This window comes from Drosophila virilis, chromosome X (assembly GCF_030788295.1).
Source record: "Drosophila virilis strain 15010-1051.87 chromosome X, Dvir_AGI_RSII-ME, whole genome shotgun sequence".
NCBI classification, from domain to species: Eukaryota; Metazoa; Arthropoda; class Insecta; order Diptera; family Drosophilidae; genus Drosophila; species Drosophila virilis.
In genome coordinates, this window is record NC_091543.1 from 12,918,293 (window position 1) to 12,934,495 (window position 16,203).

Below are 16,203 nucleotides of genomic sequence, written 5' to 3' on the forward strand. Positions count from 1 at the left end.
AGAAAGAACAAACGCGATTGCAACTAAATTGGCAGCACTGTTGATAATAGCGATGCGTAAGTTGACTGGCTAGGGACTGCAGCTATCGATAGACATTGAATAAAAAAAATCGATACGAGTGCACTTTGAAAATGGCCATCACTATTGCGATACCATTGCGATAGCGTTTTTCTTTGCTCGGGAATTGCAATTTATTGACCAGCATCCGCGACCAAACTAAATCCAAGCCTGCGCACGCCCACACACAGACATACACACGAAATGATGAGACAACAGCCGTCGAGTAAGCGAAAAAAATCGGCAGACATGCAGCTGCCCTGTGCTTGGCAAGATTGTCAGGTAATCTGCGAAGGCGAATGGCTGCTCAATAGCCACATTGCAGACCATCTAAGGGAACACCAGCAGGGCAAGCGCAAATGTGTCTGTGTGTGGAACGACTGCATCTTTCAAACGAGCTGCCGCCAAGAGTTCGAACGGCACTGCTACTACCATGGCTACTACATTAATCTGCTGCTCCAGGGCAAGCAGGAGTGCGAGAATCATCCGGAGATACCCGCCTGTTATGCGCCGCCGCGCAGTGGCGATAAGCTGCCGGAGCTTAAACAGAACTTTCATTGCGGCTGGAGTGATTGCAATCGCTCGTTTGTATCCATTGTCGAGTTCCAGGATCACATAGTGCAGCATGCATCGTTCGAATACGAGATACAAAAGTCACCAGATGACGAGCGACCCAAGACGCAGTGCAACTGGACGATGTGCAACAAGTTGCTGGAGAACAAATATCGGCTCATCGAGCACATAAGCACACACTCGAACAAGAAGCATGTCGCCTGCTATCACTGCGGCGAGCTGTTCCGCACCAAGACAACGCTGTTCGATCATCTGCGCCGCCAGCCGGACAACAATAGTGAGTAGTCGCTCTTTGGACATTTCAGATTGCAGCATAACTGAATTGTCTGCCACTTTCGCTTTAGCCCAAAAGTTTCAGTGCGCGCAGTGTTTCAAATTCTTTGCCACCGAGAAGCTATTGCGCGGCCATGTGGTCCGCCATGTCAATTGCTATAAGTGCAGCATGTGCGACATGACATGCAGCTCGGCCAGCTCGCTGACGACACACGTCCGATATCGACATTTAAAGGATAAGCCCTACAAGTGCACCGAATGTGATACACGCTGTGTGCGCGAATCGGATCTGGCCAAGCATGTTCAGATTGTCCATTCGAAAATGGTGCATCAATGCGATCAACCCGGCTGTCAATACTCTGTGCGCACCTATACCCAAATGCGACGTGTAAGACCATTTCTAGATTCATCCAATTGCTCCGATAATAATAATCCCTCTCTCTCTCTCTCTGTCGCTTACAGCACTTTCTCGAGGTGCACGGCAACAATCCGATATTCTATGCTTGCCATTGCTGTGAGCGCTTCTTTAAGACGGGCAAATCGCTATCGGTTCATCTAATCAAAAAGCATGGCTTCCGTTTACCCTCGGGCCACAAGCGCTTCTCCTATCGCATAGACGAGAACGGCTTCTATCGGCTGGAGATGACGCGCATCGAGAGCCTCGAGGTAACACAACAGATCCTTGCGCCCCATATCAAGCAGGAGACTGATTTGAACATCGCACTCGAGAGCAGCTGCTACGAGATTGTCAATCCGATTGGCACCGATTTCGAGCGTATTATCGTCTCCAACGATGCCAACGAGGCACATCTGGTCGGCGAGGTGACCATCTCGTTGCCCAGCCTCAACGACGCAGACTTTTAAATTTAGCCCAAAAAAACAAAAAAAAACCAACGAAAAACCGATGCACTCGAAAGCCCACAACAATATTTATGCGACACACAAACGGCTGTGTTCACAAATGGTGCTGCTCCTTCCACAAATGCACCACCGAGTACTCATAGTCTTAAGCATCCTTCCTTTGCCTTCCGTGCACCGTACGTATACGCTTCCACATGACCGCACCTTTAACACCATTGCCCACTCTACTCCAGGGCCTGGCGGCATCAGCAGCAGGAACAACAATTGATTCTCTTCTTCATATACACATATATATCTATCTATCTATCTAACTATATATATATATAGCATATAGCATATAGCATATTGGCATTTAAAACCTTTTATGTATTGCAAACTTCTAAATCACATTTAATTAGCATTAAGTACAAAAGTTAAGAGTTCGACAAGCATTATTAATAAACCCAATCATGCACATCACAACATGACACCTTACTATTCAGATACGCGGATATATATTTGTATGCCAGCACCAAAGTTGATCCGCAAAATATTTACAAGTCGAACCTAATGGAAAGTAGCTGGCTCAAATCGATGCCCGGCACATATTTCTGTTGTTGCGTTCGGCGTACAACATATCCCATTCATAACCCTTTTTCAAATAACTTCAGACAGGTTTCCAGATGGATTCGATTCAAGATTTGTAAAAAGAAATGCAGTACTTACCATCTGGGACAAAAAGTCGGATCTGTGACCAGATTCATCAGGATAGTTTACAAACTTCAAGTCTTCGAAGCGTTTCATAAACTCCAACCCAATAGAGTATATATATATATATTCCTGATTCCATGTCCCGCTGTCCGTCAGCTTTAGTCTCTCAGTTTTAATGCCATCACCTTGAAACTTTGCAGAAGTGTCTGCTTCCAGAACCACCTGGATCGTACCACTATATCATATGGCTGCCATAGGAAAGATCGGTCGTAAACTTGCAAAATTCTATCAGCATCGGAGCACTATATCATAATACTGAATGTCGGGTTTGGTCAAGAAATCTTGATATTATCCTTATTCCTATGGAAGCTATGTGATCAATTGGACATATGTAATGCCTGCAATAGGCAGACGGACCTATGCAAGGTGTTGAGGTCCAGATCAAGGCGGCACCTGTTATGCATACCTTATAATACCCTGTACAAGCGTATAAGTACGAGGGTCTGACAGAAATGTACACATTTCCGGCTTACATTAAAATACCCTGTACAAGTGCACGAGCTCTGCTTGCGCAGCGTGCCAGCTAACGGTACTCCCACTGCACCGAATCGGCACAAATCAAACGGGTTAAAAAAAAAAGCAACGAAAAAGCTTTTAAGTGAGGTTATGTTGCAGCAAACAAATCAATGTACGATTTTGTGCACTCGAAAAAAAATAAAAACACAATAAATAAATAAACTATGGCGCAGTGCGATTATTGTAATAATTTGTTTTTTAATTGTGGCTTCATCGACTATTCAAGTAGTTAGATTGTTGTTTCTTTTTTGTTTTACACTTGCTTGCTTGAATGCAGTTGAAAGTTGATTAAAAAAAAAACACCGCGCAAAACAAAAAAAAAAACACACACACACAGTAGTTTCTGTTGTTGTTGAATCTGCTGCTGCGCTGCTTTCCGTTGTTGGCTGCCAGCGTTTTACTTGGCATGAGTCTGAGCCTTCCTCAGCTGAGTGAGAATGTTGGACAGTTCCTCGCGCTTCCTCTTGGCGCGGATGTGTGTGCCCAAGCGACGCTTCAGGAACTTGAGGGCACGCTTATCCTTGGACACCTTCAGCAATTCCATGGTGCGCTTCTCGTAGGGCGCGTGTCCAACCACCTCACGGACCAGATCGCGGGTGAATTTTGTGTGACGGGTTTGAATCTGAAAAAAATTACAATTACCGTATATGTAAACAAATGTTCTATCGAAATTTTAAATTGTTTTACTTACGTTCTTCAAACGGGAGCCACGCAGACCCTTGACCTTCTTGTCGCCGGTATACTTAACATTCTTGACTTTGGTGGTCTTGTGGCCGCGGTTAAGGCCAATACACAGCTCGTATCGGACTGCCATTGTCACTGAAAAAAAAACAAAAAGAAAGAAATACAAATTTTAATACCGGATTTGATATTAATCGTTGGCTGTTGACAATCAACAATTGTTCTACATTTAACAGTAATATTTTAACTTGTTATTGCACACATAATTTGCACATACAACACTATGATGTTTGCAATAATTTAGGAATTTGTACACAACTTATTCTCGGCCGACCTACCTCAGTTGCTGTCAAATGGTAGAAAGAGCGCTGTCAAAGCAAGCAAACAGGAAACCGTATTAGCTTTGACATAAGCGTAGGGTTGCCAGAGTGCACACTTTTGGGCTTATTCAAACGATACGATTTTTTTTGGCAATATAATTAAATGACTCAAAAAAATTTCAAGTGTTTAGTTATCGTTTGATCATTTAATCCGGCTGTGTTAAGAACCTTGCCAAAAATGTTTAATACAAAGTGAACGATTAATTAGGCAAAAAGTGGCAACGCTGATTCATAAGCTGCGATATTAGGGTTGCTATAAATATATATCGAAAGTTTATTTCAAAATAATAAATGTTTTTTATTGAACTATTTCACTATCGGAATTCTTGACTCTTATTCCGCTTGGCTTAAACTTAAAAATAATAGAAATAAAAATAATCACTTATATCTGAATCAAATAATTGCTTGACGTAGATCAAATAATTTCGGCATTTTAATTTGTCGTTATGTTTATCGATTGCCTCGATTCCTACATAATACAGCACTGTTCATACATGTGTTGTCATTTAGCACGATTAACTGTATTCATACGCGTATTAGCAATTTGTGCAAACAATTGCATTAGAATACCATATGGTATATTGTACTAAAGTGATTTGTTTGTTAAAATAATACACTTGAAAAAATAGTACATAACTGATCGAAGGTGTTTTGTTATTTTTTTTTTTTGTGTTTATCGGCTCGTGTGCACAATGATGGCAACACTGCATACGCCGGCCATGTTATGATATGTAAAAGGTAGACGTAGACACGTGTTTAATTTGTGCTGCTTTAATACACTCAAAATTTGTGTCGATCTAAGTCAAATAAAAAAGTGAAAATAATAAAAACAATATAGTTCACCTTAGCTTATTCAAAAGCAATTCAAAACATATTAATTACCCCGCTGGTTTTAAAAGGTAAGCGCAATTTTGACCACGCGGAACATAACCTACTACAAAACATTTGCCAAAACACTCGCAGGGCGCACAGCGTACGTGAAGCAAGAAAAATGGTGTCATATTGCTTGCATGTGCCATGCAAACGTAATTTTGTTGTAAAGTGATGCGTAATAATTAAAACAAAACAACGTATTTCTGCCATTACTTTGATCCTTGTTTTTTTTTTTTTTTATTTTTTTTGACAATTCTATCTGTGTGTGTGTGTGTGAGTGCAAAAAATGCGCAACATAATCAATAGGTGGCAACACCTTGTTGTTGTTTTTGCTGTCGCTAGCTAACACATGCGGCGTAAAATTTATACCGCCTGTCAACATATATATATATAAATGTGTGTGTATGTGTATGTGCAGTCGTAGTCGCAGGATCAATGTGCTAAACGTCTTGGACCTTATTTCTTTTTATGGTTTTCTTTATGCGATTACACAATGCAAACTTTTAGCTTTCTGCTTGCCGCATGCACATATACATATTTATACATTTATGTCTATGTTTATGACATTTGTGGTGTATATATATATATATATATATGTACGTATGTATGTTAAATTCTGTTTGTGGCTGAGTCATTTTAGATGAAATGATTTTGTTACGCTTTCTATAGAATTTTGTTCAATTTGAAATTGTGTGCGTTTTATTTTGGTTTGTTGTTTGACGGCTTTCACTATGCCATTCAATCAAACGTTTTATTATGCTCCTGATAAGCTAGAAACAAGAGCGAGCGCCTCACACGCCCCAACACAAATGCTGTCAGTGTTGCCAGAGCGGCGAGGGGGGGGCGAAACAAGACAAACGAAATCAAAATATCACACATTTTCACGATTATACAATACACTAAAAAAAAAAAAAAAATGCCTTCGCCGCCTTTGTCGCAGAGCATATGATCGCCAACCACGTTGCCAAGATTATAGCGAATGTGTTGTGTCATTGGTGTGGAGGGTGGGGGGGCAGCAACTCTTAGGCAAAGTAAGGCAGATCGGTTAAATGTGTATTGCACCTGGTTTGCCGTTTGTTGTTGTTTTCTACTGTGTGTGCGTGCGCGTGTATTAATAGACAGACAAATTCTCTGTCTCTCTCGCTCACGCACGCTGGCGCCCTTTGAAACAGTGTGTGTGTGTATTTTTGATAACGAGTTAAATACAAATTCGTAGGCCTTGGATTTCAGCTAAGGCTGGTTTAACGACTACCAAAAAAAAAAATAAAATAGTTTTGTGCATACATAAATACACGCATACATATATATATTTGATGTTATGGAAATTTTGCTTGAACGTTGCCTGCCCGACGACAGACTGGCCGGTCGTAACGTGTACGGCACCCACCTATTGCAAGTTCAAAGTCAAGCGGCGAACGTCAAACATGTTTGTTTGCATGGGCCACACACATATTCATACAGATGATAAACGTTTCAGGGCTTTAACGGAATTGGTGCTAAATAAGTGGCATAAGTGTTGGAAACGTTAATATTGTACTGCAACTGTCATTTTGGTAATTTCGTGGATGTGGCAACACTGTGTGCCGTATTGCATTGTAATGAAAGTGACTGTCATGTCGCTGTTAAATGTGACACCGATAGCTTCTTGATGGACAGCTCTCACAGCTGTGAGAAATGATCTCGTATCGCCTAGGCCCTGAGTGGATGACCTTTGTGATTAGGGCTTATCAACGGTGACGAAACAAACTGAACAACGTACAAATGTATTTGTGTGCGTGTCTTCTGGGTCTAGCCATAAACAACAACAACAACAACAAGCACAAACACAAAAAGCCACACATACCACAAATCAACAATCACTTACATACATATGTATGAAGCAGGGCAACAGGTTTGCCTAAAACAAAAATATACAGAGCGCGAGAAAGAGAGAGAGGCTCATTGAAACGCTTGGTCGAAGGGCTCTCTCGCTCTCTCTCTCTCTGCTGTCTGTCTGTCTGTTAAATTTTGAATCAATTTTTGTTTGAGGCTGTTGACATTGCGTTTGCGCCTCTGGCTGGGTGGGTGGGTGGTTGTGTGTGTGGTTGGTTGGTTAGGTTTGGCTTGGGCGTTCGTTCGGTTGCATTGGCAGCAATCGACAAATGGCAAATGTCTCAGAAAGAGCCACTAGAAATAATAAATAGAAAAACGAAGAAACTCACACACGATCCGTTCACTCACGCTGTCTATGCGCGCGGTGGTTCAGGGGGATGGGCAAATCCACAGAGCAACAATAAAAAAAAAATATTTAAATAAAGAAGAAAAAACATTCAAAGCGCTGCTGGGTAGTTTCCCTTTGTATATCGAGGCGTTATCATCGCACGGCGGAGATACGCATAGAAAACAAGCTCGAATTGCGCTCGAATCGCTTGGCCCGGCGTTCTATATTTTTGCCGCGTCAATTCAACGAATCTTAAATCTATAATATTAAGTTAATACAGTTTACTACAGCTCAACGAATTAAGCCCCAGAATCCATCAATAAAACTTCAAACTGCGAACAAAAAACTTAAAAACAAATAATAATTAATATATATTAAACGAGAATAACGAAGAATTAATTTTTGTGTGATTTTGTTTGTTTTATTTTTTTCCATTTTCCAATTTCCTTTGGAAAATTCCACAACCACTGTGCACAGTGTGTAGCAATCTTAAAGGTGAATTCGGGTTTGCTTTTTTGGCTTTCTTTCAGTTTCAATTTGTTATTGCTTAACTTTTGACGGACGCTTTTATTTATTTTCATTAAATTAGCAACGTTCGTTTTGTAATGATTTCATAACAATTGCCGTAAGCGTAATGCTTGTTGCTGTTTTTTTTTTTTTTTTTATTTTTTTGCTTTTGTTCTTGTTCTTCCCTTGCCGAAAGTTGATTGCGTTTGTTCTTGTTGTTGTTGCGGCATTTTCCTCACACTTGACACTTGGCGCACGCGCAAATTAGACGAATGCTCGCTCTCGCTCTCTCACACACTGGCTAGCACGATCTGCGCTCGCTCTCTCTCTCTCTCTCTCTCGTTCTCTCGCTCTCGCTCGCATGCTCACTGGCTTCCGCGTGGCATTCTGTTTCTGCTTTGCACCTTATTTGCTCTGCGCGTCGCCGTCGTTCGAATGATTTTCTATAATTATGTATTTGTTGCTATAAATACGCAGTCGCACACACACACACACACACACACGCACACACGCACACACATACACAAATGTGGATGCCAAATGAGTCTCGTGATGGTCGCGACCCAAACAAACAGACTTTCTGCAGTATTTCTAGTAGGCAAATATAAATATATGCATAGGTTACATACATATGTATTTGCCAACTCCCAATGTTTAATAATCTAATATCTAATATTTCCCTTGAAACTTTAATTGGTTTATTTAACCAATATGTACATTCTATATATCCATAAAACACATGTGTGCTTGTCATTGTAATATGGGGTGTTATTTTTTGTTTACCCTTTTGTGAGAACATTTATTTCTATTCTTTTGTGTGCCCCGTTCTTAAACGTTTCGAGCTGCTTTCCTCCGAGAGCGCCTCCCTCGATTCCCTTCGCCGAAGGTCCAGTTTCTCTCTCGCCTGGTTTTTATATGTATTTGCACTCACTCTCTCGTAAGCCTACACATTTGGCAGAGAGCATTTACTTTTCGATTTTGCTTTGAGCAGCATTCTTAAACGTTTTGCATCGGTACGCTAGCCTCCGTAGAGATATTAATTGCATAATTTTAAATATTCTATGCCTATCACAGATTTTTAATAGATACTCTCTGTTTATTTATTTTTTGCAACTTGCAGATTCTCCAATATTCAGCGAAAATGGTATCCGGTCGTCCTCTACTCTATCTGTCACTGCCCGGTGTAGCATTTATACTCGGCGTCTTTTGGTTTCGGCGTAGAAATAAAAATCGTGTAGATAAAAACGATGACGATGCGAACGCCGTAGCCAATGGAAAGCCGGTTAAAGAGGCCGCCGAGCCGGGGTTAACACAGCGCAAAGTGAACGGTGTGCAGTCGCTAAATGGCAAACTGCCCACTGGCAATGGGAACGGAACAGTAAATGCAACCAAATCGATGAACATAAGCGTCGGCGGAGGCGGTGGTGGAGGTGGCGGTTCGATGAACAATATCGATGAGAAGGAGAGTCCAAACACAATGCTATATGGGAAATCGGCACCAATCACAATACAGAGCAATGGACGCGCATCGCCGGGCAAGCATCAGCAGCAGCAGATTGATTCGGAAATGTTAAAATCAAAGATACAGGATGCCGAGCACAAGAAGCTCTGCTCCATTGATGAGGACTTTGAGAATCTGTCATCGCCCAGAGATTTGCCCGATTCGGTTAATAATCGCGTCTCGTTCTACAATCGCAAGGCTAACAAAAAGGCCGAGGAGCCGGTTGTCATCAAGGCTACGCGCACACCAAAAATATCGCCAGAGAATTCATTTCTCGAGAGCAAATACACCAAGGAGTGCGAACCGAATAACAACTGTGAGCCGAGCAATGCGGACAACAAGTTGGATACACTAACAACAGCTACTGCGCCAGCTCCAGCTTCAGCTCCAGCTCCAGCTTTAGCTCCGGCTGCAACTGCCGCATCCGCTATTGTGTCAAAGCCACAGACACAATCAGAAGGCACTGTCAATGTCGCGCAGATCAAACAGACTGAGCAGAATAATTCAGCTGTTGAGCAGACAATTGTGTCCAAGGATGTGCATGTGGATGTGGACGTGAGTGCGACTGCCGCAGCCGATGCAGCCAATGGCAATCAGAAGCGTAATGTGGATGCGGCCAGTCCATCGCTCAGCATTTGCAGTGTACAATCCGGTGATTCTGGTAAAGGTTCCAGCCTGCCGCGTTCAGAGGCGACGACACGTATGAAGACCTCGTATCGTTTCTTCTTTCCAAATGTTCTGATCGGCCAGCTGTATGGACGGAAGCGTTCGTTCATCAATCAAATCAAGGCCAAAACCTTGGCAAATGTGGGACTGAGCAAGAATCGTTATTCGTCCGGTAAACTGCGCATTTGCACCATCGAGGGCACCGAGAGCGAGATCGATGCCGCGCTGGCCATGATACGCCAGCGTTTGCCAGCCAGACGCTATCCAAATTTCACAATGCAGAGAATCCACTATGCGCTTCCGCAATCCATAGTTCCTCTTTCGACTGAAAGCCTCCACAGCCTACAAGTGAGTGCCGCCAGCCTGTCCAGTCAAATTCTTGCCGGACACTGTATCTGTATCGTATAGAGAGAATTATTATATGTCTGATTATGTTCATTTGCATACATACTTCTTGTTATATGCTGTCTAAATGCTTATCGTTATCGATGCTCGATAGTCGATAGATCGATAATGTTTTTGGCGAATGTCGACAAATGTATACAACACGATCGATAAAAACGATAGAAATTAAAATCTCAAAATATGTACATGCATATCGCTCAGTTAGCAAATCTATCGATCTTACAAGTGTATTCATAATTTTAATATGAATGCAAAATGATAAATCGATGAAATTCTTTCAAGTATCTTATCGATCTGTATAATTTGTATACTTACAAATGGCAAAAATGTCGACTTATCGATGCGCAACAGACAGATTATTAATTGATATTTAAGAATGTTGCACATTGAATTGATATTTAAACTGTGTCTTGTTGAAAATTTACAGCTAAATCTGATCGAAGGCATCAACAATGATGTGCTGGTCAGCGCTGTGCTCTCTGGCGACCATGTGTTCGTACAGCATCCGCTGCATCCATCGCACCCGGCCTTGCATGCGCTACAGAAGGGCATGCTGGACAGTTACTCCAGCATGGATGCGCCCAAATTGCCGGGAATTGAGATCAGTGCCGTTTGCGTGATGCCCATCAATGGATTTTGGTATCGCGTACAGATTTGTGATAGCGATGCCGACGATGAGCAGCGCTGTCTGGTCAAATTCTTGGACTTTGGTGGCTACATGAATGTCAGCTTTAGCGAACTGCGTCAAATACGCACGGACTTCATGACGCTGCCATTCCAGGCAACCGAATGCATACTGTCCAACATCGAGCCAATCGGTAAGCCAACTGGCATTCGCTGTACGTAAGATTATTCAATTTTGACTCATGCATTGCTCTTGAATTATTTTTGTAGATGACACCTGGTCTGCCGATGCGGCTGATATCCTCAACAAATTAACCAAAGGCATTGTCTTGCAAGCACAAGTCGCCGGCTACAATAGCCATAATATACCAGAAATCTATTTATTTGCTTCTCTAGGTCCAAATGTAAGTATTGACCGCATGACAATGACAGAGACGGCACGAGTGAGAGAAAAGCGACGAGAAGCGAAGCGTAGAGAGAGTGCACAGTATCTCTTGCAACTCGCTCGTGTGTCAAAAGATTTAAAGTTACTGTCAAACGCGATAAATGCATCGTTATCGATATATGTAAATCGATTCGTATGGAATATAGTTTTTTGTAGAGTCAGCTATGTATTTACTTCAATTAAAAGCTTTTCACTTGTTGAAGTATATATACATATAGTGAATATATTGCCTGTCCCATCAATAATTCGTATTAATCAATTTGATTTATCCCCTTCCAGAATGTTATTTTTATCAATAAGGAACTTGTCGCCAGAAATCTCGCCAAGTGGGTCGAGATGCGTGACTAACAGCCTTCATGAACAACAAAAAAGGAAATTTTAACATAAATTATAGTAGCTACAACAATAACAACAGCATCAACAGCAGCAGCAGCAGCAGCAGCAGCAACAACAACAACAACAACAGCAACTTTAATCAGCAGCTAAAAGTTAAAGTCCCAAAATGCAGAAATGCTCCCAACAAATGGAAAACAAAAAACACAAAACAAAACAAAACAAAAAGTTGTAGAACGCGACTGAGCCTAGAGCCCGTATTTATATATAAATACGAAACATACACATGCATATACAGACCTGTAACACACACACACTCACACACACCTCTACACACGCCCACGTAAAATACATGCATATATATATATATATATAATATATATAAATGTGTGTGTGTAGGACATCTTATCGATGATCATATACAAAAAAAAAAAAAGAAAAACAAAAATTGCAATGCCCTCTTTCGATTTGTTTGTTGAGCTCTGGATCCATAGCTGATCTCCGCATATAGGCAACCACTAACTAAACTAAACTAAACTAAACTAACTATCTAGATTGGTTAAAGTGTTTATAGTCCTAAGGGGGGTTTCGAGTTGGCAGAGTTTGGTCTCGCCTGTGTATGTTAAGGATTTTGTACTGGAAAAAAAAAAACACAAAAAAACAAAACAAAAATTTTCGGCAGTTGAGTTGGGCTATACACAAACACACACACACGCACGCACGCACACAGATCACTAACACACACTCAAACCCACATACATACACACACACACACAACCAACGAAACGCTTAAGATATTACCATACTCAGATAATAAGTAATACTTAGTGTAAATAGTTTTTTTTTTGTTTTGGTTTTTTCTAATACATATATATATATAAAGAAAAAAGTCAAAATTTCAACAAAAATACTTTATATAAAGTATATTATATTATATATTAAAAGTAACTCGCCAACCCAAATAGCATAAAGCGCAGAAAGTTTTTCATTTGAACAAATCTTGTCAATTGTATATAATTCAACAGTTATTTCTTTCTATCTCTCCCCCCCAAAAGTATATTCACTCAAAAATAGAATTATTTTTGGCTCAGTCATATATAGCAATAATTTTATTTATGATTTTGATTTATTATATTACTCAATCCACGAATAGTACAAGCATATTTCAAGAATGTGTATTATTTTTTAAACAAAAAGTGACAAAAAAAATATAAAAGAGAAAGAAAAACAAAAAAAAAAAGGTTAGATAAAAGACGGACACGCCCCTTGCAAAAGAAACAATAACTGAACTAACACAACAGACAAATCGGCAGATATTCGTTAAAGGATACCAGATATATATGTATATATATATATATGCATATATATGTATATATATGTAGGGTATATACATATTAATGTAAATGATAATTGCTTATCTTCAACTCTGCTCTCTGCGCAAGCCAAAGGGTTTTTTTTATAAAAAAATAAATACTAAAACAAAAAGAAATGAAAAAAAAACAAAATTTTGAGTTAAAAATGTCATGCCTTTTGTATATGTATTTCAAAGAAAAACAAAATACTTACGCTCAGCTAAGAAAACAAACGGAAAAACAAAGAGAAAAAGCGGAGCAAAAATCAGCTAAACAGCCCCATATATATATATATATATATATATATATGTATAGTTCACAAAGAATAAACAAAGATTTGCTATGAGTTGAATATGTGTCTCTATTGCAGAAAACAATAACAAAATATGTATATGTATGTGTATATCATCGTATCATACACACACACACATACACACACACACACACACACACACACACATACACAACACGCTATATATTTATTAACTGATTCTTATATTTTAATTGCAAGAAATTCATTTGCCCAAAGGCTAATTAATTTTAATTAATTGATAAAAAAACAAAACAAAAAACAAAAACTACGTACAAGTGATGATAATTATATATATTATATTATATATATGTATATTTTTATACATATCTATATACATATATATCTATATATGTGTCCACTTATAAGACTTGGCGTGTAATTTTGTTCTTAATATTATTTTGTTTTTAAATAATTTTGTTTTTCTTCCCGTTTAATTTATGATTTTTATTTTTTTTATTATCCTTTTTTTTCCTCCCCCATTTTTCCTGCAATTCATTCGCTCACGCAAAATACAACAAAAAAAAAACCGAAAAAAATTTCAAAAAAAAATGTAACAAAAAAAAAAACAATGCAACAAAAAAAAATTGTAGTGCAAATTTTTGTAGAAATTGTAAAGAGTGCGGCGCTTTATGATGATTGTTTTCATTGTCTGATTTTGAATATAAAATAACACTTATTATCTAGCATATATAGCATACATACTTATATGTAGCATATAAATTACACATTACATATTACTTATGATTATTATTATTATGATTATGCTTATGATTATTATTACAATTATACGCAAGTTGTCAAAGTTCTTCTTCTTTTTTTCTTTTTTTTTTTTTAAGTGTTTTACTTTCTCGATGTAAAAAATTGTTCACTTGTACAATTGTTGATAACAGATTAACTGACACAAGCATAAATACACCCACAACCACATACATCTACACACACACACACACACACACACTGACATGCATAATAAATTGATGTAGAGCGCATATTAAAACTAAATTTAACATCTAGTTATCGTGTTATTATCTATTCTATATGATATATTTTTTTTCGTTCTTTAATTTAGTAATGCTGAGACGATAAATACAATTAAGAATTAATTTATAGACATATTCAAGTGAAAATAATTTACAAAACTTAGCTATTAACTAAATATATAAATTAAAGCAACTATATTAAAAATAAAAACTACTGAAAATCTAAACATATGTATTTTGATTTATTTCGTTGCTTCTATAACACTTTTTGAAATGTTAAAGTGACGCTGTTAACTCGGCTGTAATGTTATCATTGCCGTTACATTATGGCAGTGCATAGCCTCCGACGTTGGCGAGACTATGCCGTTCTATAGCGACATAACTCCGCCGACATATATATCGCGCATAGATATGACGCTTGAAAATGACAACATTTCGCTTGGCGATTTGTCATTAATGTAATTATTGTCACATTATCTGTAAATCAATCAAACATTTCTGTGCTTTCTCTGGCTCCTGTATTCTATCGCAGGGGAAACAAAGCTTATGTTGGAATACTTATCCACACTTCAGGGCTAAACGTACATTTTTACTAACACTTCGAAACAGCCTAAAATAGTATCTCCATTGTGTGCGTAATAGACGTGGCAAAGGTCAAGTTTACAATGCTCATAAAAACTTGGTATCAACTTCTTGCGAGCATGAATTGCTTTTGTCTGCAGTCGGGTTCTTTTCCATAGATATGACTGCTTCAAGAGAACTTGATTATTGCTGTCGCCCATGGGGAAGTAACAAATCGAATTCTAATGTTTGTATATCTGGGTATTTACAGCTGCATAATATTTATCGGGGTATTGGTTTTATAATGTCTCTGACGTCTTGTGGCTCCGGGTACAGTATGGACTGGATATAGTAAATTATTTCGTTAGCTAGTTCATATCTGGAATTTTGTGTTTTTTTTTGTCGATTTGGGTCAAAATTTATATTAAGATTTTGAGAAAAAAACCCCTTCCCTTATTGTCGATTTGGATAAAAATGTAGATTTTGAGAAAGAACGTATTGTAACGTAAATTTTGTCACATAACTCCGCCGTTGATAATAACGAGATTTTGTCGTTTTGAAGCAACATAGCTCCGCCACTCTAAAAAACATATATCTCCGCGCGGAGATATGACGACATAACTCCGCCGTTGAGCATGGCGAAGATATGTCGGCTTTTTTTTTTTGTCGATTTTAGTAAATATTAAGATTTTGAGAAAAATCGTAATGCTTTTGCTTTATTTAGTTTTTGAGAAAAAACGTGATGTAACCCCTTGCTTTTTTTGTCGAATTGTGTAAAAATTAAGAATTTGAGAAAAATTTAGATTGAGATTTTGAGAAAAAAAAAACATGATGCAACCCGTTGCTTTGTCGATTTGGGTAAAAATGTAGATTTTGAGAAAAAAAACGCGATACAATGGCTTGCTTTTTTGTCGATTTGCGTCAAAATTTGCGTCAAATCAAAGAAACGTGATGTAACTCCTTGATTTTTTGTTTATTTTGGTCAAAATTTAGATTAAGATTTTGAGAAGAAAAAGTGATGATACAAATTAAAAGGGTTTCTATGAGGTTTGTTGCAGTCGAAAAGGGAATGTTCCGATACTTTGAGCATTATTAACCATAAACACGAGAATCTACAAACAGATGTGCGAGTGCAGGGTATTGTGTAGTTAAGCATGTTTTTCGACTAACCATCGTTGTAAATACATGCATATATCCGACTACGATTGTGAATGTTTTATAAGTACAGAGTATCCCATAGTCGAGGATAGGTATGAAAGTGCAAACGTTTGCGTGTTTGGGCACATAAGACTTGAATGCAGGGAATCTCTTAGTCGCGCATGGCTATTCATGACATTGAAATAAGCTATGCT

At 38.7% G+C, this 16,203-nt stretch overlaps 3 protein-coding genes across 3 annotated transcripts; 2 read left to right on the forward strand and 1 right to left on the reverse strand.

Annotated features, from left to right (window-relative positions):
* The first annotated feature begins 144 nt into the window (after positions 1 to 144).
* On the forward strand, positions 145 to 3,303 carry Hinfp (Histone H4 transcription factor). Its single transcript, XM_002059476.4, has 3 exons — positions 145 to 907; positions 975 to 1,291; positions 1,366 to 3,303. The coding sequence occupies exons 1-3, from the start codon at positions 262 to 264 to the stop codon at positions 1,765 to 1,767; spliced, it is 1,365 nt and encodes a 454-aa protein (XP_002059512.2). The 5' UTR covers positions 145 to 261; the 3' UTR covers positions 1,768 to 3,303.
* RpL36 (ribosomal protein L36) lies at positions 3,209 to 4,184 on the reverse strand. Its single transcript, XM_002059477.4, has 3 exons — positions 4,050 to 4,184; positions 3,722 to 3,849; positions 3,209 to 3,652 (listed from the first exon to the last, which is right to left on the reverse strand). Exons 2-3 carry the CDS (start codon positions 3,842 to 3,844, stop codon positions 3,428 to 3,430), a joined length of 348 nt encoding a protein of 115 aa, XP_002059513.1. The 5' UTR covers positions 3,845 to 3,849; positions 4,050 to 4,184; the 3' UTR covers positions 3,209 to 3,427.
* Positions 4,185 to 4,621: 437 nt separating this feature from the next.
* spoon (A-kinase anchor protein spoonbill) lies at positions 4,622 to 14,517 on the forward strand. The gene is made up of 5 exons (XM_002059478.4): positions 4,622 to 4,990; positions 8,792 to 10,186; positions 10,671 to 11,061; positions 11,138 to 11,271; positions 11,592 to 14,517. Exons 2-5 carry the CDS (start codon positions 8,813 to 8,815, stop codon positions 11,658 to 11,660), a joined length of 1,968 nt encoding a protein of 655 aa, XP_002059514.1. The 5' UTR covers positions 4,622 to 4,990; positions 8,792 to 8,812; the 3' UTR covers positions 11,661 to 14,517.
* Positions 14,518 to 16,203: the final 1,686 nt, after the last annotated feature.